We start from the raw sequence: 25,377 nt of genomic DNA, 5'->3' as shown, positions 1-25,377 counted from the left end.
CAATCACACATTACAATCGCTCCACACTCTTAAACCTCTACTCCTACGGCAACGTTTCTTATTTTACACTGTAAACGGCTCGATTGTAATCATGTATTGTCTTTCCGCTGACTGGATAGCACGCAACAAATGCTTTTCACTGTACCTCGGTACACGTGACAATAAACTAAACAGAACCATTCTGACCAGGTTGAATGAATGAATGAGTTTATTGGCCAAGTATGTGCAGATACAAGGAATGTGCCTTGGTGCTCCGCTCACAAATGACAACACAAACATACAGTTAACAATTAAGAATAAAGCATAAACACATCAAAACAATAAGGATACACCATTACGGTCTCAACATGTGGGTGAAAATAAACCAGAGCAAAAAAGAGACTACAGACTTTGGTTATTGAGTAGAGCTATCACTCGTGGAAAAAAAAGCTGTTTTTATGTCTGGCTGTGGCTGCTTTGACAGTCCGGAGTCGCCTTCCAGAGGGAAGTGCTTCGAAGAGTTTGTGGCCAGGGTGAGAGGGGTCAGAGATGATCTTGCCCGCTCTCTTCCTGGCCCTTGCAGTGTACAGTTCGTCAATGGGGGAAGGTGGCAGCAAGCAAGCAAGACCCACTTAGAGTCAGTCGTACAGCGTGGAAATAGGCCCTTTGGCCCAACTTGCCCACACTGACCAACATATCCCAGCTACACTAGTCCCACCTGCCTGCGCTTGGTCCATATCCCTCCAAACCTGTCCTATCCATGTACCTGTCTAACTGTTTCTTGAACGTTGGGATAGTCCCAGCCTCAACTACCTCCTCCGGCAGCTCGTTCCATACACCCACCACCACCCTTTGTGTAAATGTCAGTCAAAACCCTGAGTAATGAAGGCCAATGTGCCGAAGGCTTTCATGACCATTGTCCACCTGCGCCACCACCTTCAAGGAACTATGTACCTGCACTCCAAGATCCCTCTGCTCTACGAAACTCCCCAGAGCCCTACCCTTCACTGTGTAGGTCCTGCCTGCCCATGTGGAACATTGCAATGTGCAACCTCAGCACGGTGGCACAGTGGTAGAGTTGCTGCCTTACAGTGCGGACCTGGTGGGCCAAAGGGCGTTTCCAAGCTGTATCTCTAGACTGAACTAAACCTCACGTTAAATTAAGATGTTGTCAAGCTTGTAACTTGTCTGCCCATATCCCTCCAAACCTTACCTGTCTAAGTGTCTTTTAAATGCTGCCATAGTCCTGCCTCAACGACACTGTCTGGCAGCTGCCTCCTGGTGTGATAAAACTGCCTCACAGATCCCTTTTGTACCATGTATCTACACACTGTAAATGGCTCGATTGTAAGCATTTCCGCTGACTGGTTAGCGCGCCACAAAAGCTTTTCACTGTACCTCGGTACACGTGACAATAAACTAAACTGAACGACTTCTGAAACATTCCCCGATCTGCTTAAACCCGTCCTTGAGCTTTGGACTCCCCAACCCTTGTGAAAGACCTGTTGTTATCTGTGGCCCACATGGTTTTATAAACCACCAGCCCCAGCCTCTTCCACTCAAGGGTCGATGCAGGAAAAATGTTCCCCATGTTGGGGGAGTCCAGAACCAGGGGTCACAGTTTAAGAATAAGGGGTAGGCCATTTAGGACTGAGATGAGGAAAAGGTTGTTCACCCAGAGTTTACCAAAATGGCGGCGCTGCCATAGCAGCTGCGGCTTACCTGCGGTCCATTTGTCTTTGTGTTTTTGTTGTTTTTTTGTCTTAATTGTAGTTGTGATGTGGTGTTTTTGTGTTTGTGTACTATGTGTGTATGTGGGGAGGAGGGGAGGGGGAACTGTAAAGTTGTAAATAGGTGTCTCTTCCGAACGGAGACCGACCTTTGTTTTCTGGGCCGTGTCTCCGTTCCTGCTGCGGCCTACCATCGGCCCAACTCCTGGAGCTGGCGGCCTCCAGGGCTCTGGTTCGCAGAGCCCGCGGACCGGACTTACCATCACCGGAGCCGGCCGTCCTCGGAGGCTGCGGGAGCAGCTGCGACTCGCCTTAGGCTCGGGCCGTGTGGATGCCGACATCGGGAGCTCCGGCAGCGGCAGCGGGTTCGCCCGCCCCGGATCGCGGGGCTTGGGTCGTGGACATTTCACCGTCCGGTGCGGCCTAAGATAGGCCGCGGGATATTTCTCTGCTGGGCGGGGGCTTCAATGTCGGGAGCCACGACCGCCCCGACGTACAGCAACAGCGGCAGCAGCAGCGTGTTCGCCCGCCCCGGATCGGACTTATCATCGGCGGAGCCGGCCGTCTTCGGAGGCTGCGGGAGCGGATGCGACTCGCCTTAGGCTCCGGCCGCTGCGGACCGTCCGGCGCGGCCTGCAACCACAACAACCTAACTGCGGGAGAAGACGGCAGGAGAAGGGAAAGACATTGTGGCCTTCCATCACAGTGAGGAGAGGACTGGAGGAGACTCACTGTGATGGATGTTTCTTTGATGGATGTTTCTTTTTTTGTGTGTTTTTGGGGTTGTGTAATTTTAATGCCTATTTAATGCTTTTATTGTTGGACTGTGTTTTTGAGGTTGTGTAATTTTAATGCCTATTTAATGTTTTTATTGTTGGACTGTGGGTGACTGAATTTCGTCCAATATTGGATGACAAATAAAACTATCTTGAATCTTGAATCTTGAGTTGTGAATCTGTGGAATTCTCTGCCACAGAAGGCAGTGGAGGCCAGTTCACTGGATGTTTTCAAGAGAGAGTTAGATTTAGCTCTTTGGGCTAAAGGAATCAAGGGATATGGGGAAAAAGCCGGAACGGGGTACTGATTTTCGATCATTGGCCATGATAATATTGAATGGCAGTACAGGCTCGAAGGGCCCAATGGCCTACTCCTGCACCTATTTTTCTATGTTTGTGTTTATGTATGGTATTTTATAATCTGATGACATGTTAAACAAAGCTTTGCACTGCACCTCAGTACACGTGACAGTAATAAACCAGAACCTATCCGGACAAGGACAGTCTTGGGAAGCACTATATCGGTGAGCAGTGTAAGAAAATAACTGCAGATGCTGGTACAAATCGAAGGTATTTATTTCACAAAATGCTGGAGTAACTCAGCAGGTCAGGCAGCATCTCAGGAGAGAAGGAATGGGTGACGTTTCGGGTCAAGACCCTTCTTCAGACTGATGTCAGGGGGGGGGCGGGACAAAGGAAGGATATATGTGGAGACAGGAAGACAGTGGGAGAACTGGGAAGGGGGAGGGGAAGGGAGGGGCAGAGTCGGTGAGCAGGGTCATTTCTTTTAGAAATCAGTCTGGGATGGTGAAATGGCATCGAAACCTGGCATACGGACGCCATGGCCTATTTCTTTACATCCTGTACTGAACCGGCTGGGAATTGTACATGTATGGCAATAATCTCACCGATCTGTATGCAAAATAAGAATCGCACTCTACCTTGTGGCTTTACCTTGCACTAACCGTTATTCCCTTATCATATATCTTTTCACTGTAAATGGCTCGATTGTAATCATGTATTGTCTTTCCGCTGACTGGTTAGCAAGCAGCAAAAGCTTTTCACTGTACCTCGGTACACGTGACATTAAACTAAACTGAACTGAGAATTAAGAACCATTGAACCATTGATGTTCGGCACCGACTTTGTGGGCCGAAGGGCCTGTTCTCATGCTGTACTGTTCTATTCCATTTTCCGTGACTACATGGGTTGGCTGATGCACAATCAGGTCCATAAGGTTTCTCCGAAGTTCCTTTAAAGAGGAGAAAGATCCTTGGATGTCAACAATAGACCCCTGCTCGCTTATAACTTGAAAGTGGTGTTCGTGAATTAATTGAAGAGCCATCTTTGAGGGAAAGTATCTTGGGTCCAGTTTTGTTCTGACAAATTCAAAAACCTGTTGAATTAAAGAGCAAACGTTCATTTTTTGGGGGAACACAACAAGGAGATATTGAGTCATACTCAGCCCAACCCGTCCACGCCAACCATCCATCGCCTCTTAGATAGAAATGTAGCAACGCACACCTCCAGATTCAGAGACAGGTTCTTCCCAGCTGTTATCAGGCAACTGAACCATCCCATCACCAACTGGAGAGCGGTATTTGGAATATTGTGAGCAATTTTGGGCCCCATATCTGAGGAAGGATGTGCTGGCCCTGGAGAGGGTCCAGAGGAGGTTTACAAGAATGATCCCAGGAATGAGTGGGTTAACCTATGATGAGCGTTTGTCGGCACTGGGCCTGTATTCACTGCAGTTTAGAAGGATGAGGGGGCAGACCTCATTGAAACGTACAGAAGAGTGAAAGGCCTGGATTGAGTGGATGTGGAGAGGATGTTTCCACCAGTGGAACACCTCTGCTCAGTCCGTCGAAACCTACCTGATCTCCCGGTTGCCAAACACTTTAACTCCCCCTCCCATTCCCACACTGACCTTTCTGTCCTGGGCCTCCTCCATTGTCAGAGTGAAAATTTCACTTGGGCAGCTTACACCCCAGCGGTATGAACATTGACTTCTCTGACTTCAACTAGCCCTTGCTTTCCCTCTCTCTCCATCCCCTCTCCCTTCCCAGTTCTCCCACCAGTCTTACTGTCTCCGACTACATTTTATCTCTGTCCCGCCCACTCCCCTGACATCAGTCTGAAGAAGGGTCTCGACCCGAAACGTCACCCATTCCTTCTCTCCAGAGATGCTGCCTGTCCCGCTGAGTTGCTCCAGCATTTTGTGTCTATTCTCAAAATATACATACCTGTACATCATCAGATGCGGTCTCCCCTCTTCCAACCTCACATACATCCAGTTTATAGTTTTTCTGATCTAATTTCAGGATTTGTTCACGTTTAAGGACATTATCTGCATCTGTAAGAAAGAAAGGATTCGAGAAAAAAATTCTGTCACCCCAGTGTCAAACAGGTCCAACTGTGACGTCGTAGATAGATAGGGGCCGTGAAGAAGGCTTCTGGCACACTGGTCTTCAACAGTCAGGGTATTGGATATCGAAGTTGGGACGTTATGTTAGTTTCTTCACAGCTGTTTTCAGGCAACTGAACCATCCTACCACAACCAGAGAGCAGTGCTGAACTACTATCTACCTCAATGGTGACCCTCGGACTATCTTTGATTGGACTTTACTGGCTTTACCTCGCACTAAACGTCATTCCCTTATTTTTAGATTTTTTTTTTAGATTTAAAGATACAGCGCGGAAACAGGCCCTTCGGCCCACCGGGTCCGCGCCGCCCAGCGATCCCCGCACATTAACTCTATCTGACACACACTAGGAACAATTTTTACATTTACCCAGTCAAATAACCTACATACCTGTACGTCTTTGGAGTGTGGGAGGAAACCGAAGATCTTGGAGAAAACCCACGCAGGTCACGGGGAGAACGTACAAACTCCGTACAGACGGCGCCCGTAGTCAGGATCGAACCTGAGTCTCCGGCGCTGCATTCGCTGTAAGGCAGCAACTCTACCGCTGCGCCACCGTGCCGCCCTTATCATGTATCTGGCTCGACTGTATCATGTATTCATGATTCATGTAATCATGTATTGGCTTTCTGCTGATTGGATAACGCGCAACAAATGTTTTTTGCTGTACCTCAGTACACGTGACAATAAATAAAACTATTAAATAAAAACGGTGAGTTTGTCAGGGGTGGTGCAGCGGTAGAGTTGCTGCCTCACAGCGCCAGAGACCCGGGTTCGATCCTGACTACGGGTGCTGTCTGTACGGAGTTTGTACATTCTCCCCGTGACTTGCATGGGTTTTCTCTTGTATTTCCGGTTTCCTCCCACACTCCAAAGACATCCAGTTTTGCAGGTTAATTGGCTTCTTTAAATAGTGAATTGTCCCTAGTGTGTGTAGGATAGTGCTAGTGTACGGGGTGATTGCTGGGCGGTGCGGACTCGGTGTGCCGAATGGCCTGTTTCCATGCTGTATCTGTGCCCTTATAAGAGGTAGTTCCGGCAGGTACGAGAAACAACTTTTATAAGTTTATGAGTTATGGGGACAGAATTAGACCATTCAGCCCATCAAGTCTACTCCGCCATTCAATCATGGCTGATCTAACTTCCCCTCCTAACCCCATTCTCCTGCCTTCTCCCATTAGCGCAGCGGTAGAGTTGCTGCTTTACAGCGAATGCAGCGCCGGAGACTCAGGTTCAATCCTGACTACGGGTGCTGCACTGTAAGGAGTTTGTACGTTCTCCCCGTGACCTGCGTGGGTTTTCTCCGAGATCTTCGGTTTCCTCCCACACTCCAAAGACGTACAGGTATGTAGGTTAATTGACTGGGTAAATGTAAAAATTGTCCCTAGTGGGTGTAGGATGGTGTTAATGTGCGGGGATCACTGGGCGGCGCGGACTTGGAGGGCCGAAAAGGCCAGTTTCCGGCTGTATATATATGATATGATATGATAACACCTGACATCCGTACAGATCAAGATTCATATCAATCTCCATTTTAAAAATATCCAATGACTTGGCCTTCCCAGCGGTTAGTGGCAAATAATTCCACCACTCTCTGACTATAGAGTGGTAAACACTTAAAGACATTTGGACAGGTACATGGATAGGACAGATTTAGAGGGATAAGGGCCAATCTTGGGTAGGTGGTACTAGTGTAGATGGGACATCTAAATGGAATGTATAAGGTGCTGGTCAGGCCGCACTTGGAGTATTGTGAGCAATTTTGGGCAACATATCTTGGGAAGGATGTGCTGGCCCTGGAGAATCTCCAGAGGAGGTTTGCAAGAATGATCCCACGAATAAATGAGTTAACATATAATGAGCATTTGACGGCACTGGGCCTGTGCTCGCTGGAGTCTAGAAGGATGAGGGGGGACCTCATTGAAACGTGCCGAATAGTGAAAAGCCTGGATAGAATGGATGTGGAGTGGATGTTTCCACTAGTGGGAGAGTCTGAGACCAGAGGTCATAGCCTCAGAATTAAAGGACGTTCCTTTACGAAGGAGATGAGGAGGAATTTCTTTAGTCAGGGGGTGGTGAATTGGTGGAATTCTTTGCCACACAAGGCTGTGAAAGCCAAGTCAGTGGATATTTTTAAGGCAGAGATAGATAGATTCTTGATGAGTACGGGTGTCAGGGGTTATGGGGTGAAGGCTCTGAATGGGGTTTGGAGGGAGAGATAGATCAGCTATGATTGAATGGCGGAGTAGACTTGATGGGCTGAATGGCCTGATTCTGCTCCTATCACATGATTATGACCTTACGACGTCTACACTAGTGGTACTGGAGGGCCTGCATGACACAAGGGTCCTTCATCTCAGACACCGACCTTCCTTTTTGGCAAAGGTGATGAAGGCATTGCCAGGAACTCTGGTGGGGTAGTGCACATCCAACACCTCGCCTCCTCCATTGCTGAGCGTCTGGAAATGAATGATCAGTTTGTCCAGAGTCCGCTGCTCAGAAATGATCGCAGGAACGTTGAAGACTTGGATCTTCTTTGACTGTTGCAAATTCTTTCCTGGTTGCTGGGCGCTGTGAAGAAAAAAATATTTCAGTTTAGTCTATTGTCCCGAGGCACAGGGAAAAACTTTTTGTTGCGTGCTATCCAGCCAGGGGAAAGACAATACATGATTACAATCAAGCCGCCTGAAGAAGGTTTGCGACCCGAAATGTCACCCATTCCTTCTCTCCAGGGATGCTGCCTGTCCCGCTGAGTTACTCCAGCATTTTGTGTCTATTTTCATGACAATAGGTGCAGGAGGAGGCCATTCGGCCCTTCGAGCCAGCACCGCCATTCAATGTGATCATGGCTGATCATTCTCAATCAGTACCCCGTTCCTGCCTTCTCCCCATACCCCCTGACTCCGCTATCCTTAAGAGCTCTATCTAGATCGAACCGTTAACAGTATATAGATATATGATAAGGGAATGACGTTCAGTGCAGGATAAAGCCAGCAACGTCTGATCAAGGATAGTCCGAGGGTCACCAATGAGGTAGATAGTAGTTCCGCACTGCTCTCTGGTTGTGGTAGAATGATTCAGTTGCCTGATAACTGCTGGGAAGAAACTGTCCCTGAATCTAGAGGTGTGTATTTTCACACTTCTGTGCCTCTCGCCCGATGGGAGAGGGGAGAAGAGGGAGTGGCCAGGATGCGACTCGTCCTTGATTATGCTGCTGGCCTTGCCGAGGCAGCATGAGGTACACAAATCCGAGAGGGCCGAGAGAGATGGGGAGAACCTACCACAGAGTACCAGTGCTCCTGAGATATTACATTGATTTTTATTCAGTATTCTGTGCTTGACTAATGATCTCTGTATCTTCCCCTTTGCTCCATCTCTTGTGCTTGACTTTGACTTGAATGTATTTATGGATAGTTTTATCTGATTTGATTGCAAAACATGCAAAAAAAGCTTTTCACTGCACCTCGGTACACGTGACAATGATAAACCTAAACCTAAACAAACCTTTCAATTGTACCTTGCTGCCTGTGACAATGATAAACCTAAACCTAAACGGTGGTGCAGTGGTAGAGTTGCTGCCTTAAAGCGCCAGAGACCCAGGTTCGATCCCGACTACGGATGCTGTCTGTACGGAGTTTGCACGTTCTCCCCGTGACCTGCGTGGGTTTTCTCTGGGAGTTCTGGTTTCCTCCCACACTCCAAAGAAACTTACAAAATTCTTAAGGGGTTGGACAGGCTAGATGCAGGAAGATTGTTCCCGATGTTGGGGAAGTCCAGAACAAGGGGTCACAATTTAAGGATAAGGGGGAAGTCTTTTAGGACCGAGATGAGAACGTTTTTTTTCACACAGAGAGTGGTGAGTCTGTGGAATTCTCTGCCACAGAAGGTAGTTGAGGCCAGTTCATTGACTATATTTAAGAGGGAGTTAGATGTGGCCCTTGTGGCTAAAGGGATCAGGGGGTATGGAGAGAAGGCAGGTACGGGATACTGAGTTGGATGATCAGCCATGATCATATTGAATGGCGGTGCAGGCTCGAAGGGCCGAATGGCCTACTCCTGCACCTATTTTCTATGTTTCTATGATATACAGGTTAGTAGGTTAATTGGCTTGGTAAAAATGTAAATGGACTCGGTGGGACGAAAGGCCTGTTTCCGCACTGTATCTCTAAAACTAAAACAATACATATAACCGGCAAGGTTAGATAATTTTCGTCGGAAGGAATTGCAGATGCTGGTTTGCACCGAAGATAGACATAAAATGCTGGAGTAACTCAGCGGGACAGGCAGCATCTCTGGCAAGAAGGAATGGCCGATGTTTCAGGTCGGGATCTTCTTCAGAGCAGATGAGATCATTTGATCGACTGATTAAAGGAAACAGCAAGGAAACAGGCCCTTCAGCCCACCGAGTCCACGCCGACCAGCGATCACCCGTTCACACACTAGTTCTATGCTATCCCACTTCCTCATCCACTCCCCACACACAAGGGGCAATTTACAGAGAGCCAATTAACCAACAGGCCCGCGTGACTTTGGGATGTGGGAGGAAACCTGATACCCGGAGGAAACCCACACGGTCATGGGGAGAACGTGCAAACTCTACACAGACAGCACCTGAGGTCAGGATCCAACCTGGGACTCTGGAGCTGTGGGGCAGCGGCTCGACCCGCTGCGCCACCGGGCAGCCAGATTTTACCCGCATTTGAAATTGGAAGTTCCTGTCAGCAAACTAGTAGCAACAAATCACAGCCACCAGGTGTCACTGTCACACTCTTTTTGCCAACGTTCTTAAAATGCCTGTGAAGCAGTTCAGCTTTGGGCTCCGGCAGTAACTCACCTTGCGTTCCAAAATTTACCTTTTAAATCTTTGGGTGGCACGGTGGCAGAGTTGCCGCCTCACAGCGCCAGATACCCGGTTTCGATCCTGACTACGGGTGCTGCCTGCACGGAGTTTGTACGTTCTCCCCGTGGCCTGCGTGGGTTTTCTCCGGGTCATGTCATAAGGAATAGGTGTAGAATTAGGCCATTCGGCCCATCAAGACTAATCCGCCATTCAATCATATTATGATCTTTCTCTCCCTCCTAACCCCATTCTCCTGCCTTCTCCCCACAACCCCTGACACCCGTGCTAATCAAAAAATTAGGATTAAAAACTTAGAAACATAGAAAATAGGTGCAGGAGGAGGCCATTTGGCCCTTCGAGCCAGCACCGCCATTCAATGTGATCATGGCTGATCATCCACAATCAGTAACCCGTGCCTGCCTATTCCCCATATCCCTTGATTCTCCGGTTTCCTCCCACACCCGAAAGACGTACAGGCTTGTAGGCTAATTGGCTTCAGTAAAGATTGTAAATTGTCCCTTGTGTGTGCAGGATAGTGTTAATGTGCGGGGATCACTGGTCGGCGCTGACTCGGTGGGCCGAAGGGCCTGTTTCCGCACTGTATCTCTAACGAAACTAAACTAAACTAATCTCCGAAAAATACTGCAGTTAATAATTGACTCAAGTCAAGAGTCAAGAGTGTTTATGTAGGAAAGAACTGCAGATGCTGGTCTACATCGAAGAGAGACACAAAATGCTGGAGTAACTCAGCGGGACAGGCAGCATCTCTGGAGAGAAAGAATGGGTGACGTTTCTGGTCGAGACCCTTCCTCAGTCTGATGTCAAGAGTGTTTAATGGGCATATGTATCAAGAATGGAACAATGAAATTCTTACCCGCAGCAGCTTCACAGCCCTATAATGCAATAACGCACATGTGATATATAATAATCAATAACACAATAAATTAATAACTCTGGAGAGAAGGAATGGGTGATTTTTTGGGTCGAAACCCTTCTTCAGACATGGGCCAAATGCAAGCAATAAACAATAGACAATAGGTGCAGGAGGAGGCCATTCGGCCCTTCAAGCCAGCACCGCCATTCAATGTGATCATGGCTGATCATTCTCAATCAGTACCCCGTTCCTGCCTTCTCCCCATACCCCCTGACTCCGCTATCTTTAAGAGCTCTATCTAGCTCTCTCTTGAATGCATTGGGAGAATTGGCCTCCACTGCCTTCTGAGGCAGAGAATTCCACAGATTTACAACTCTCTGAAAAGTTTTTCCTCATTTCCGTTCTAAATGGCCTACCCCTTATTCTTAAACTGTGGCCCCTGGTTCTGGACTCCCCCAACATTGGGAACATGTTTCCTGCCTCTAATGTGTCCAATCCCTTAATAATCTTATATGTTTCAATAAGATCCCCTCTTATCCTTCTAAATTCCAGCGTCAGGCAGATGGGACCCCGAGTCTGAAGAAGGGTCTCGACCTGAAACGTCACCCGTTCCTTCTCTCCAGAGATGCTGCCTGTCCCGCTGAGTTACTCCAGCTTTTTGTGCCAATCTCTGCTTTAAACCAGCATCTGCCGTTCCATCTTACAAATTAATAACCCTAATTAGTTCTCCCTGTGACGCGTGGGTTTTCTCCGAGTGCTTCGCCTTCCTCCCACATCCTTAAGACGTGCAGGTTTGTTAGTTCCTCCAAGTAGTGGATGTGAAAGAATTGAATTGAATTGAACTGAAAGATTGCAGTATAGAATTGGACCACCATTGCCTGTGGCAGATTGTGTTTCCTCAGTTGCCACAGGAAGTACATCCTCTTGGGCCTTTTTGACTGTGGAGTCGATGGTGGCCCCCCATTTAAGGTCCATGGACATGATGGTTCCAAGGAACCTAAATGACTCCACAGATGTGACTGTGGTGTTGTTGATGGTGAGTGGGGGGAGGGGAGGGAGAGCTCTCCTAAAGCCTACTATCAATTCCGTGGGATAACTCGTGAGGAGCAATAGCTTTTTACTCAGTTTAGAGAATCAAGATCTGGAGGGCAGTTTAAGGTGAGAGGGGAAAGATTTGAAAGGAACCTGGGAGGTAACTTTTTCACTCACAGAGGGTCAAGTCAAGTCAAGTCAATTTTATTTGTATAGCACATTTAAAAACAACCCACGTTGACCAAAGTGCTGCACATCTGATTGGTGGTGGGTGTACGGAACGAGCTGCTGGAGGAGGTAGTTGAGGCAGTCATATGTAACAACTTATAGAAATGTACAAAATTATAAAAGGACTGGACAAGCTAGATGCAGAAAAAATGTTCCCAATGTTGGGGGAGTCCAGAACCAGGGGCCGCAGTCGAAGAATAAAGGGGAGGCCATTTAAAACTAAGGTGAGAAAAAACGTTTTCACCCAGAGAGTTGTGAATTTGTGGAATTCTCTGCCACAGAAGGCAGTAGAGGCCAATTCACTGGATGAATTTAAAAGAGAGTTACATAGAGCTCTATGGGCTAGTGGAATCAATGGGGTATGGGGAGAAGGCAGGCACAGGTTACTGATTGTGGATGATCAGCCATGATCACAATGAATGGCGGTGCTGGCTCGAAGGGCCAAATGGCCTCCTCCTGCACCTAATTTCTATGTAATATTTCAAAGGCATTTGGACAGGGACATGGACAGGAAAAGAGTAGAGGGATATAGGGCCAAACGCAGGCAGGTGGGACTAGTGTAGCTGGGACATGTTGGTCGGTGTGGGCAAGTTGGGCCTAAGGGCCTGTTTCCACACTGTATCACTCTGTGGCTGTGAAAATGCAAAAACAAGCTTTTCACCGTATCTCAGCACACGTGACAATAATAAACCTAAAAGACGTGTAAACACATGGGCAAGGCACTGTAAACACACGCAAAAACATCGAAAGCATTCTCTGTAATGAGACTTTGCAGATATATTTCAGTAATTATTGCACAGTGCAAACACGGTGTGGCACGGTAGCATAGTGGTAGAGCTACTGCCTCATAGCGCCAGAGACCGGGATTCAATCCTGACTACGGGTGCCGTCTGTATGGAGTTTATACATTCTCCCCGTGACTGAGTGGGTTTTCCCCGGGTGCTCTGGTTTCCTCTCACTCCAAAGATGTACAGGTTTGTAGGTTAATTGGCTTCTGTAAATTATCCCTAGTGTGTCTAGGATACAGCTAGTGTACTGGGTGATCACTGGTCAGTGTGGACTCAATGGGCTGAAGGGTCTGTTTCCACGCTGTATCTCTGAACTAAACTAAACTAATTGACACAGGCCGACAGTAGATCTCCACAGAGTCATGGTGTTGGAAAGCTGCACAAAATTAACAATCGCAATCAGTGTTCCAGGGTAGAGAATATTAAAATTTAAGGGCGGCACGATGGCACAGCGGTAGAGTTGCTGCCTTACAGTGCTTGCAGCGCCGGTGACCCGGGTTAGATCCCGACTACGGGTACCGTCTCTACGGAACGACCTTGCAGATATATTTCAGTAATTATTGCACAGTACAAACATGACACAAGGTGGCACGGTGGCACAGCGGTAGAGTTGCTGCCTTGCAGTGACAGAGACCCGGGTTAGACCCGACTGCGGGTGCCGTTTCTACGAAGCTTGTACGATCTCCTTGTGACCTGCATAGGTTTTCTCCGAGACCTTCGGTTTCCTCCTACACTCCAATGACATGTAGGTTTGCAGGATAATTGTCTTGGTGTAAATGTAGTAAATTGTCCCTAGTGTGTGTAGGATAGTGCTAGTGTACTGGGCGATCGCTGGTCAGCACCGACTCGGTGGGCCGAAGGGCCTCTTTCCGTGCTGTATCTCTAAACTAAACTAGAGGGCGCAAGCTTAAAGTGAGAGGGCAGAGATTTACGAGGGAACACAAGGCTAACTTTTTCACCCAGGCTGGAGTAACTCAGGCAGCATCTCTGGAGAAAGGACACAAAAAGCTGGAGTACCTCAGCATCTCAGTGGGATGGGAAAGGTTTAGAGGACTATGGGGCAAGTCCAGGTCAATGGGACTAGCCAGGAATGCCAACTTGGTAGAGTCAGCATTGTCGAGGTGGGCCGAAGAGCCTGTTTCCAAGCTCCATGAGTACAGCAAACCATTCCTCTTTCCCCTGACCAGTCTGAAGAAGAGTCTCGACCCGAAATGTCACCCATTCCTTCCCTCCAGAGCTGCTGCCTGACCCGCTGAGTTACTCCAGCGTTTTGTGTCTCTCTTCGGTTTAATCCAGCATCTGCAGTTCCTTCTTACACAGATTGTGTGGTAAGAATAGGAAGGCAGAGTATTATCTGAATGGTGTCAAGTTAGGAAAAGGGGACGTACAACGAGATCTGGGTGTCCTAGTGCATCAGTCACTGAAAGGAAGCATGCAGGTACAGCAGGCAGTGAAGAAAGCCAATGGAATTTGGCCTTCATAACAAGAGGAGTTGAGTATAGGAGCAAAGAGGTCCTTCTGCAGTTGTACAGGGCCCTAGTGAGACCGCACCTGGAGTACTGTGTGCAGCTTTGGTCTCCAAATTTGAGGAAGGATATTCTTGCTATTGAGGGCGTGCAGCGTAGGTTTACTAGGTTAATTCCCGGAATGGCGGGACTGTCATATGTTGAAAGACTGGAGCGACTAGGCTTGTATACACTGGAATTTAGAAGGATGAGAGGGGATCTTATCGAAACGTAAAGATTATTAAGGGGTTGGACACGTTAGAGGCAGGAAACGTTCCCAATGTTGGGGGAGTCCAGAACAAAGGGCCACAGTTTAAAAATAAGGGGTAGGCCATTTAGAACGGAGATGAGGAAAAACTTTTTCAGTCAGAGAGTTGTGAATCTGTGGAATTCTCTGCCTCAGAAGGCAGTGGAGGCCAATTCTCTGAATGCATTCAAGAGAGAGCTGGATAGAGCTCTTAAGGATAGCGGAGTCAGGGGGTATGGGGAGAAGGCAGGAACGGGGTACAGATTGAGAATGATCAGCCATGATCACATTGAATGGCGGTGCTGGCTCAAAGGGCCGAATGGCCTCCTCCTGCACCTATTGTCTGTTGTCTATTGTCTATTGTATTCCACGCTGCCTGCACTGTTGTTTGAGAGGATGATATCATTCAATCCCTCCCAATTATTTTTTCTTTGTTTACATTCAGTTCAGGTTAGTTTGTCACGTGTACCGAGGTACAGCGAAAAGCTTTTGTTGTGTGTTAACCAGTCAGCGGAAAAACAATACATGATTACAATCGATCCATTTACAGTGTGTAGATACATGGTAAGGAAATAACTTTTAGTGCAAGGTAAAGCCAGCAAAGTCCGACCAATGATAGTCTGAGGGTCAGTTCAGTTGCCTGATAACAGCTGGGAAGAAACTGTCCCTGTACCTGGAGGTGTGCGTTTTCACATTTCTGTACCTTTTGCCCGATGGGAGAGGGGACAAGAGGGTTACTCCAGTAAATTTTAGTTTAGTTTCGAGATACAGCATGGAAACAGGCCCTTCGGCCCACCGAGTCTGCACCGACCAGCGATTCCCGAACATTAACACCATCCTACACACACTAGGGACAATTTTACATTTATACCAAGCCAATTAACCTACAAACCTGCACGTCTTTGGAGTGTGGGAGGAAATCGAAGATCTCAGAGAAAACCCACGCAGGTCACGGGGGGAACGTACAAACTCCGTACAGACGGCGCCCGTAGTCGCGATCAAACCCGGGTCTCTGGCGCTGTGAGGCGGCAACTCTACCGCTGCGCCACCGTGCCGCCTTGCTTTGCTTTATGCAAGCCTATCCGTCAGGGTGAGCACGGATCAGACCTCCTGAGCAAACACTCGTAGAAAATGCTCGACTTCACCACCATCCCATCTGGCCACCTCCACTCCCTGACCAATCAAAGAAATCCCCTCACCTAATCCCCCTCCCATTCCCACACTGACCTTTCTGTCCTGGGCCTCCTCCATTGTCAGAGTGAGGCCCAACGCAAATTGGAGGAACAACACCTCATATTTGACTTGGGTAGCTGACACCCCAGAGTATGAATACTGACTTCTCTAACTTCAAGTAACCCTTGCTTTCCCTCTCTCCCCATCCCCTCCCCCGCCCGGGTTCTACTGTCCTCCTGATTAAATATTACATTGTATACCTTGTCACCTTCCTCTCAGCTAACAATGAACCATTCTACATTTCTTTACTACCATCTGCTTTGATCCATCGTTTTAACACCTTACCCATCCATATCTCTAGACTCCCTCTCCCCTGACTCTCCATCTGAAAAGGGCCTGGACTCGAAACATCACCCATTCCTTTTCTCCAGAGATGCTGCCTGAGTAGAATTAGGCCATTCGGCCCATCAAGTCTACTCCACCATTCAATCATGGCTGATCTATCTCTCCCTCCTAACCCCATTCTCCTGCCTTCTCCCCACAACCCCTGACACCCGTACTAATCAAGAATCTTTCTATCTCTGCCTTAAACATATCCAGACGGCCTCCAGAGCCCTCTGTGGCAAAGAATTCCCCAGATTCACCACTCTCTGGCTAAAGAAATTCCTCCTCATCTCCTTATTTCATATTTATTTTCATATTTCAGATACAGTGCGGAAACAGGCCTTTTCGGCCCACCAAGTCCGCACCGCCCAGTGATCCCCGCACATTAACACTATCCTACACACACTAGGGACATTTTTTACATTTACCCAGTCAATTAACCTACAAACCCGTACGTCTTTGGAGTGTGGGAGGAAACCGAAGATCTCGGAGAAAACCCACGCAGGTCACGGGGAGAACGTACAAACTCCTTACAGTACAGCACCCGTAGTCAGGATCGAACCTGAGTCTCCGGCGCTGCATTCGCTGTAAAGCAGCAACTCTACCGCTGCGCTACCGTGCCGCCCTTAAAAGAACGTCCTTTAATTCTGAGGCTGTGACCTCTGGTCATAGACTCTCCCACTAGTGGAAACATCCTCTCCACATCCACTCTGTCCAGGCCTTTCACTATTCAAGTTTCAGTGAGGCCCTTCATTCTTCTGACCTGCAGCAAGTACAGGAGTGGTCATCATCACGTGTTAACCCACTCATTCCTGGTAATCCTGTAACCCGTGCCCTAGCAGGGACCGACCTACGGAGTGTGACCGAGAGGGAGCTCACCCTCAGGTCCTTACCTGCAGCCTGCACCAAACTGGGCCCCGTGTCTCTTCATCTCACCGATCACAATAGCCACAGGCTGACTGACTGTGTTGGTGAGAGAGGGAGAGAATGAAAGTGAAAGTGAAAGTGAAGCTGCCTGTGTCCCTGACAGTGACTCCCTCTATTTCCCATCCACAGGCTCCAGGCAGCTGCGATAGCAAGAAATTACAGGAACTGTGAATGAGAACTGGAGTCATCCCAGCGTCCTTGAAATGTCAAAGACTAGACGGCAGGCCAATAAGCTGACAGGGGCAAGTTGTTTACACACAGAGTGCAGAGTCCTGTCAATATTTTCGTAAAATCTGCCCTGCACTCTTTCCAGCTTGACAGCAGGGCGGCCCAGAAGTGCAGCGGTAAAGTTGCTGCCTGACAGCACCGGAGAGCCAGGTTCGATCCTGACTGTGGGTGCTGTCTGAACGGCGTTGAGTTTAGCCTGGACACAAAGTGCTGGTGTAACTCAGCGGGACAGGCAGCATCTCTGGTGAGAAGGAACGGGTGACGTTTCAGGTCGAGACCCCTGTTCGGACTGGTTTAGTTTAGTTTATAGCCACGTGCACCGAGATACAGTGAAAAGCTTCTTTGTTGCGTGCTACCCAATCAGCGGAAAGACCAAACATGACACGGGGTGGCACGGTGGCGCAGCGGCAGAGTTGCTGCCCCACTGTGCCAGAGACCCGGGTTCGATCCTGACAACAGGACAACTCTGTGGAGTTTGCACGTTCTCCCTGCGACCGCGTGCGTTTTCTCCGGGTGCTCCGGTTTCCTCCCACACTCCAAAGACGTGCAGGTTTGCAGGTTAATTGGCTTTGGAAAATTTGTAAATTGTCCCTAGTGTGTAGGATAGTATTAGTGTACGGGGCGATCGCTGGTCAGCACGGGCTCGGTGGGCCGAAGGGCCTTTTCCCACGCTGTATCTCTATAGTCTAAAGTGGTAAGTGCCTGAAATGAGCTGCCAGAGGTGGTGGTGGAGGCTGATATAATATTGGTGTTTAAGAGGCAGCGGACTTCACTGTTCTTTATCTTGCACAGAATGTTCTTCCCTTTATCCTGTATCTGTATCTGTACGGCTTGATTGTCATCATGCATAGTCATTTTGCTGACTGGGTAGTGCGCAATAAAAAGCTATTCACTGTACCTCGGTACATGTGACATTAAATAAACTAAACTTAACGTTTTAGCAGGCAGTGAATGGCATGATGGCCTTCACTGCGAGAGGATTTGAGTTTAGGAGCAAGGAGGTCCTACTGCAGTTGTGCAGGGCCCAGGTGAGACCGCACCTGGAGTATTGTGTGCAGTTTTGGTCTCCTAATTTGAGGAACGACATGCTTGCTATTGAGGGAGTGCAGAGTAGGTTCACCAGGTTAATTCCCGGGATGGAGGGACTGACACGATGAAAGAATGGGTCGACTGGGCTTGTATTCACTGGAATTTAGAAGGATGAGAGGGAACGTAGAAACAGAAAAAAAATCTTAAGGGATTGGACATGCTGGATGCAGGAAAAATGTTCCCGATGTTGGGGGAGTCCAGAACCAGGGGTCACAGTTTAAGAATAGGGGGTAGGACATTTAGGACTGAGATGAGGAAAATCTTTTTCACCCAGAGAGTTGTGAATCTGTGGAATTCTCTGGTACAGAAAGCAGTGGAGGCCGATTCACTGGATGTTTTTGAGAAAGTTAGATTTAGCTTTTAGGGCTAAGGGAATCAAGGGATATGGGGAAAAATATATTACAAAAATATGGGGGACGGAATACTGTTTTTTAATGATCAGCCATGATCATATTGAATGGCGGTGCTGGCTCAAAGGGCCGAAAGGCCTCCTCCTGCACCTAATTTCTATGTTTCTGTGGTTCTAACTAAACAACAATATGCGGGGATGGAAGGATATGCGGGGAATGGAGGGGCATGGATCATTTGCAAGCAGAGGATATTTGTTTTTAAAAAAACACAAAGTGCAAGAGTAACTCAATGAATCAGGCAGCATCTCTGGAGAATCGGGTGGCACGGTGGCACAGTTGGGTAGAGTTGCTGCCTTACAGCGCTTGCAGCACCAGAGACCCGGGTTCGATCCCGACTACGGGCGCTGTCTGTACGGAGTTTGTACGTTCTCCCTGTGACCTGCGTGAGTTTTCTCCAAGATCTTTGGTTTCCTCCCACACTCCAAAGACGTAATTGACGGTATAAGTGTAAAAAACCTGTCCCAAGTGAGTGTACGATAGTGTTAGTGTGCGGGGATCGCTGGTCGGTGCGGTCTCACAGGGCCCAAGGGCCTGTTTCTGGGCTGTATTCTAAACTAAACGAAACTAAACTAAATAATGATAGGTGACGTTTCAGGTTGGAACCCATCTTCAGATTGATCTGAAGTTTATCTTGGAATCATGTTCGGCACAGACAGTATGGGCCGAATGGCCTGTTCCTGTGCTGTACTGTTCCATGTTCTATTAAACGTGTTGTATGTTTTTCGTCTTGTTTGTCCCGTGATTTGTCAAGCGGCAACTTCAGACTTTGCACTTTAGAGATACAGCAGGGAAACAGAAACATAGAAAACAGGTGCAGGAGTAGGCCATTCAGCCCTTCAAGCCATTCAATATGATCATGGCTGATCATCTAAAATCAGTACCCCGTTCCTTCTTTTTCCCCATATCCCTTGATTTCAGCCCTAAGAGGCCCTTCGGCCCACCGGGTCCACGCCGACCAGTGATCAACCCGTGTTCCTACACACAAGGGACAGATTATAATTTTACCAAAGCCAATTAACCTTCAAACCTGTACATCTTTGGAGTGTGGGAGGAAACCGAAGATCGGGTAGGAAACCCACGCAGGTCACGGGGAGAACGTACAAACTCCGTGCAGACAGCACCCGTGGTGGGGATTGAACCCGGGTTTCTGGCGCTGCAAGCACTGTAAGGCAGCAACTCTACCGCTGCGCCACCGTTTTGGCCCAAGCTCATACCAAACATCTTAAACCTGACTCTTGCTGCCAGCTTAGACTATTTCTCCGAACTTACGGTATCAAAATCATGTATCACATCAATATAAAATCACTAGAGCTTCACATAATTGAAGTTTCATGTCCCTGATGGTTTCTTATAAAAGAATCTTATGAAATAATTTAATATAAAATTATATTTATATAGTTTCTTATAAAAGAATTCAACTTTTCCCTATTTGCCCAATTCATAAGTTCATAAGTGATAGGAGCAGAAAAAGGCCATTCGGCCCATCAAGTCTACTCCGCCATTCAATCAAGGTTGATCTATCTCTCCCCCCTAACCCCATTCTTCTGCCTTCTCCCCATAACCCCTGACACCCGTACTAATCAAGAATCTACCTATCTCTGCTTTAAAAATATTGCTTGACTTGGCCTCCACAGCCTTCTGTGGCAAAGAATTCCACAGATTCACCATCCTCTGACTAAAGAATTTCCTCCTCATCTCCTTCCTAAAGGAAGGTCCGTTAATTCTGAGACTGTGCCCTCTGGTCCTAGACCCTCCCACTAGTGGAAACATCCTCTCCACATCCTCTCTATCCAGGCGTTTCACTATTTGGAAAGTTTCGATAAGGTCCCCCCTCATCCTTCTAAACTCCAGCGAGTACAGGCCTAGTGCTGTCAAACGCTCATCATATGTTAACCCACTCATTCTTGTAAATGTCCTCTGGACCCTCTCCAGGGCCAGCACATCCTTCCTCAGATATAGGACCCTAAACTGCTGACAATACTCCAAATGCACACTCACACGCACATGCAGACTCACATGCACACATGCCCACACACACACACACACACACACACACACACACACACACACACTCACACACACGCACACAAATATGATCTTTTCAAATAATTTGTCCGAGCATTCATTGTGTCTGATTTTATTAAAGATGGCTTAAAATAAGATTAAGGGCAGGACAAAACTGCATCTGTAGTTACTTGTGTCTTGATTCAGACCAGAGTGGAAGAAAGTTTCAAAATAAAAAAACGAATATCTTTTTGAGATTTCACTGGGGTCTCCTGGGCGGCACGGTGGCGCAGCGGTAGAGTTGCTGCCTCCCAGCGCCAGAGACCCGGGTTCAATCCCGACTACGGCTGCTGTCTGTACGGAGTTTGTACGTCCTCCCCGCGACCTGTGTGGGTTTTCTCCAGGTGTTCCTCCCACACTCCAAAGATGTACAGATTTGTAGGTCAATTGGCTTGGTATAAATGTAAATTGTCGCTAGTATGTGTGGGATGGTGTTAAGATTCAAGATTCAAGATATCTTTATTTGTCATCCAAAAAACATGTTTTTTGGACGAAATTTAGTCACCCACAGTCCGACAATAAAAGCAATAAAATAAGCAAATTACACAACCCCAACCAACACACAAAAAAAAGAAACATCCATCACAGTGAGTCTCCTCCAGTCCCCTCCTCACTGTGATGGAATGTGTGGGGATCGCAGGTTGGCATGGAGTAGGTGGGCCGAAGGGCCAGTTTCCGCGCTGAATCTCTAAACCAAACCAAACTGAAAACACAAAGCGCTGGAGGAACTCAACGGGTCAGGCAGCATCTGTGTGGAGGGAATGGACTGGCAGGTTTTCGGGTCAGGACCCTACCTCAGACTGATCTGACTTCGGTCCAAAGAAAGTTCCCGACCTGAAACGTCATCTGTCCATTCCCACCACAGATGCCGCCTGACCCGCTGTGTTCCTCTAGCACTCTGTGTTTTGCAAGGTTGTGGCATCTGCAGTTACTTGTGTTCCCATTCAGAGCAGAGCGTGAGAAGGTCTGAAAATAAAAGAGGAACATTTCTCTGACACTTCACTAGTGTCTCCTGATATTTCATTGTATCCACCATTTATTTGCATTGTAGATTTTTTTTAGATTTAGAGATACAGTGCGGAAACAGGCCCTTCGGCCCACCGAGTCCGCGCCGTCCAGCAATCCCCGCACATTAACACTATCCTACACACACTAGGGACAATTTTTACATTTACCCAGCCAATTGACCTACAAACCTGTACGTCTTTGGAGTGCGGGAGGAAACCGACGGCGCCCATAGTCAGGATCGAACCTGAGTCTCCGGCGCTTGCATTCGCTGTAAGGCAGCAACTCTACCGCTGCGCCACCGTGTATCTATATTGTATTGTAGAACCACAACAAGACGTAAGGGTTCAGTGCTTTGGGTTTTGCTCAAGGTTCCAGCACCTGCAGTTCCTTGTGTCGCAAGAATGGACTGCCCTTCTGTTTCTCACCATTCTGCAGACTCTTAGTTTTGTTTAGTTCAGAGATACAGCATGGAAATGGGCCATTCGGCCCACCGAGTCCACGTCAGCCAGCGATCCCCGTACACTGACAACATCCTACGCACACTAGGGACAATTTACACTTTTACCAAGCCAATTAACCTACAAACCTGTACGTCTTTGGAGTGTGGGTGTCAGAAAGCTCAGGAAAGGAGAGGACTCGAATGCAGGCACACCCAGACAAGTCCAGGAGAAATCCAAAGTCCAAACGTGAATGTAACTGACAGAACTTATTGAAACATATAAAATTCTTATGGGGTTGGACAGACCAGATGCAGGAAGATTGTTCCCGATGTTGGGGAAGTCCAGAACAAGGGGTCACAGTTTAAGGATAAGGGGAAAGTCTTTTAGGACCGAGTTGAGAAAACATTTCTTCACACACAGAGTGGTGAGTCTGTGGAATTCTCTGCCACAGAAGGTAGTTGAGGCCAGTTCATTGGCTATATTTAAGAGGGAGTTAGATGTGGCCCTTGTGGCTAAAGGGATCGGGGGGTATGGAGAGAAGGCAGGTACGGGATACTGAGTTGGATGATCAGCCATGATCATATTGAATGGCGGTGCTGGCTCGAAGGGCCGAATGGCCTACTCCTGCACCTATTTTCTATGTTTCTATGTTTCTAATACAGAACTGATTAGTCGGCAGGGAGTGAACACAGATAGCAGGCATATAGCCCTTGACTGATGTGGGGAGCAAGGTGAACGCATGATTAGATCAAGGGAGGAAAGTGGAGAGAGTCTCAATTGTCTGGAGGGGTAGACAGTGGGAGGAAACCGAAGATCTCGGAGAAAACCCACACGGGTCACAGGGAGAACGTACAAACTCCGTACAGACGGCGCCCGTAGTCAGGATCGAACCCGAGTCTCCGGCGCTGCATTCGCTGTAAGGCAGCAACTCCACCGCAGCGCCACCGTGCCGCCCGGGGCTCAGCATTTATCAGCACCCACCGTGGTTCACGTATCTGGAGTTATAGTGGGTTTGAGTCCAGATGCAGTTGACAAAACGCCGATCGCACTTGCACGGGAGATTGTTGCAATTTCCACCCTCGGTTTCTCCAGCTGAAAAACACACAGTGGAGATGGAGGCTGAGGATTATATAACAGTTAGTTAGCTGTTACAGGTAGATCAGTCAAGAAATATTAGAACTGGGTCAATTAGAGTCTAGAACCAGGTCAATCAATCTGGAGGCTGACGAATTTCTAGATCACTCTAGAGGTGTGAGGAGTTTTAGATCCTAGATTTCTAGAGCCTAGAGTGGAGGGTGCCCGGAACATGCTGCCAGGGGAGGCAGATACGATAGTGGTGTTTAAGAGGCTTTTGGACAGGCACATGGACATGCAGGGAATGGATGGATATGGATCATGTGCAGGCAGAGGAGATTAGTTTAACCTTGCATTATGTTTGGCACGGACATTGTGGGCCGAAGGGCCTGTTCCTGTGCCGATTCAGTTCAGTTTAGTTTATTGTCATGTGTACTGAGGCACAGTAAGAAGCTTTTTTTTGTGTGCTATCCAGTGAGCGGAAAGACAATACATGATTACAGGATAGCATGATAAAGGGAAAGGTGTTACATGCAAGATAAAGGGCAGTAAAGTCCGATTCAAGATAGTCCAAGGTTCTCCAATGAGGTAGATGGGAGGTCAGGACCGCTCTCTAGTTGGTGAGAGGATGGTTCACTTGCCTGATAACAGCTGGGAAGAAACTGTCCCTGAATCTGGAGGTGTGTGTTTTCATATTTCTGTACCTCTTGCCTGAAGGGAGAGGGGAGATGAGGGAGTGGCCAGGGTGCGACTGGTCCTTGATTATGCTGCTGGCCTTGCCGAGGCAGCGTGAGGTGTAGATGGAGTCGATGGAAGGGAGGTTGGTTTGTGTGATGGTCTGGGCTGCGTCCACAATATCTTGTGATCTCGGATGGAGATGTACCTCTTGCCCGACGGGAGAGGGGAGAAGAGGGAGCTTGAAGTGTAGATGGAGTCAATCTTAAAGCGATATTCATGTTATCAATGCCTTTGTTTTCCATTGATTATATTCCGATGGAATTAATTCCAAGGATTAGCTTTAAGGAGAGGTTGGACTAAATTGGATGGTAGATTGTGAATGGGTGACCTGATAGAGGTTTATAACATTTCTTGTTATAACAAGAAATTATAACATTCTAACCTTCTACCGCTGCACCATAGAGAGCATCCTAACACATGGCATCCCTGTGTGGTACCTCAGCTGCACGGAGGCAGAAAGGAAAACTCTTCAGCGGGTAGTCCATAGAGCTCAGAGGACCATCGGAACACAGCTACCAGCCTTGGAGGGTATCTACAACACACGATGCCTCAGAAAAGCCACCAGCATCCACAAAGACTCCTCATACCCCTGCAACAGTCTGTTCGAACTTCTACCATCGGGCAGACGATACAAAGCCTTCTACGCCCGCACCTCCAGACTCAGGAACAGCTTCATCCCCAGGGCCATAGCTGCTATGAACCGGTCCTGCTGAGCCGGATGGTCACATCGCACAGTGATCCGGCACAGATCTACTTGCACTTTATTCTGTCTTAAAACTGTTACAATTTGTTTTGTTGGGTTGTTGTAGTTGTTTAAATTAATTAAATTATTGCATCGTATGGGAGGCGCATTCCCAATCTCGTTGTACCCCTGTACAATGACAATAAAGATATATTGTATTGTATTGTATTGTATTGTATTGTATTGTATAACATTTATTGGGTGGACAGCACAGAATAATTTTCCCACAGTGGAAATATCCTAGATTATGCTGCTGGCCTTGCCGAGGCAGCGTGAGGTACACAAATAAAAGAGGTGGTGAGAGAGAAGGGGAGAATGTATCGCAGTGTACCGCTGCTCCAGAGATGCACTGAAAGGAGTGACGCGTAAGGTCATGGGTGGAAGAATCAACCCTGTGAGTTCGGCCTCTCGTAACTCTTGTCATGTTTCATGCGGCACGGTAGCGCAGCGGTAGAGTTGTTGCTTTACAGCGAATGCAGCGCCGGAGACTCAGGTTCGATCCTGACTACGGGTGCTGCACTGTAAGGAGTTTGTACGTTCTCCCCGTGACCTGCGTGGGTTTTCTCCGAGATCTTCGGTTTCCTCCCACACTCCAAAGACGTACAGGTATGTAGGTTAATTGGCTGGGTAAATGTAAAAATTGTCCCTAGTGGGTGTAGGATAGTGTTAGTGTGC

The 25,377-nt window shown here is 47.9% G+C and overlaps 1 protein-coding gene across 2 annotated transcripts; it reads right to left on the bottom strand.

Annotated features, from left to right (window-relative positions):
- Positions 1-249: 249 nt before the first annotated feature.
- On the bottom strand, positions 250-17,087 carry LOC144592559 (RNA-binding protein 43-like). Of its 2 annotated transcripts, XM_078397145.1 has the most exons (5): positions 16,876-17,087; positions 9,765-9,893; positions 7,280-7,482; positions 4,732-4,841; positions 250-3,881 (listed from the first exon to the last, which is right to left on the bottom strand). In XM_078397145.1, exons 1-5 carry the CDS (start codon positions 16,911-16,913, stop codon positions 3,594-3,596), a joined length of 768 nt encoding a protein of 255 aa, XP_078253271.1. In that variant the 5' UTR covers positions 16,914-17,087; the 3' UTR covers positions 250-3,593. The 2 variants fall into 2 exon arrangements, with proteins under 2 accessions (XP_078253271.1, XP_078253272.1); XM_078397146.1 differs by lacking the exon at positions 9,765-9,893.
- Between the last annotated feature and the right edge of the window lie 8,290 nt (positions 17,088-25,377).

This window comes from Rhinoraja longicauda, chromosome 4 (assembly GCF_053455715.1).
Source record: "Rhinoraja longicauda isolate Sanriku21f chromosome 4, sRhiLon1.1, whole genome shotgun sequence".
NCBI lineage: Eukaryota > Metazoa > Chordata > Chondrichthyes > Rajiformes > Arhynchobatidae > Rhinoraja > Rhinoraja longicauda.
The sequence above is the reverse complement of the archived record's forward strand: the minus strand, read 5'-3'. Positions and strand labels throughout refer to the sequence as shown.

Excerpts from the sequence above, each read along its gene's own strand:
- LOC144592559 (XM_078397145.1), bottom strand. The coding sequence starts at position 16,913 with ATGAAGAGACACGGGGCCCAGTTTGGTGCAGGCTGCAG. Across the intron at positions 7,483-9,764 it reads GCCACCCAAAGATTTAAAAG|CGCCCAGCAACCAGGAAAGA; the intron begins GTAAATTTTGGA and ends TTTTCTTCACAG. Across the intron at positions 3,882-4,731 it reads CCGCATCTGATGATGTACAG|GTTTTTGAATTTGTCAGAAC; the intron begins GTATGTATATTT and ends TTAATTCAACAG.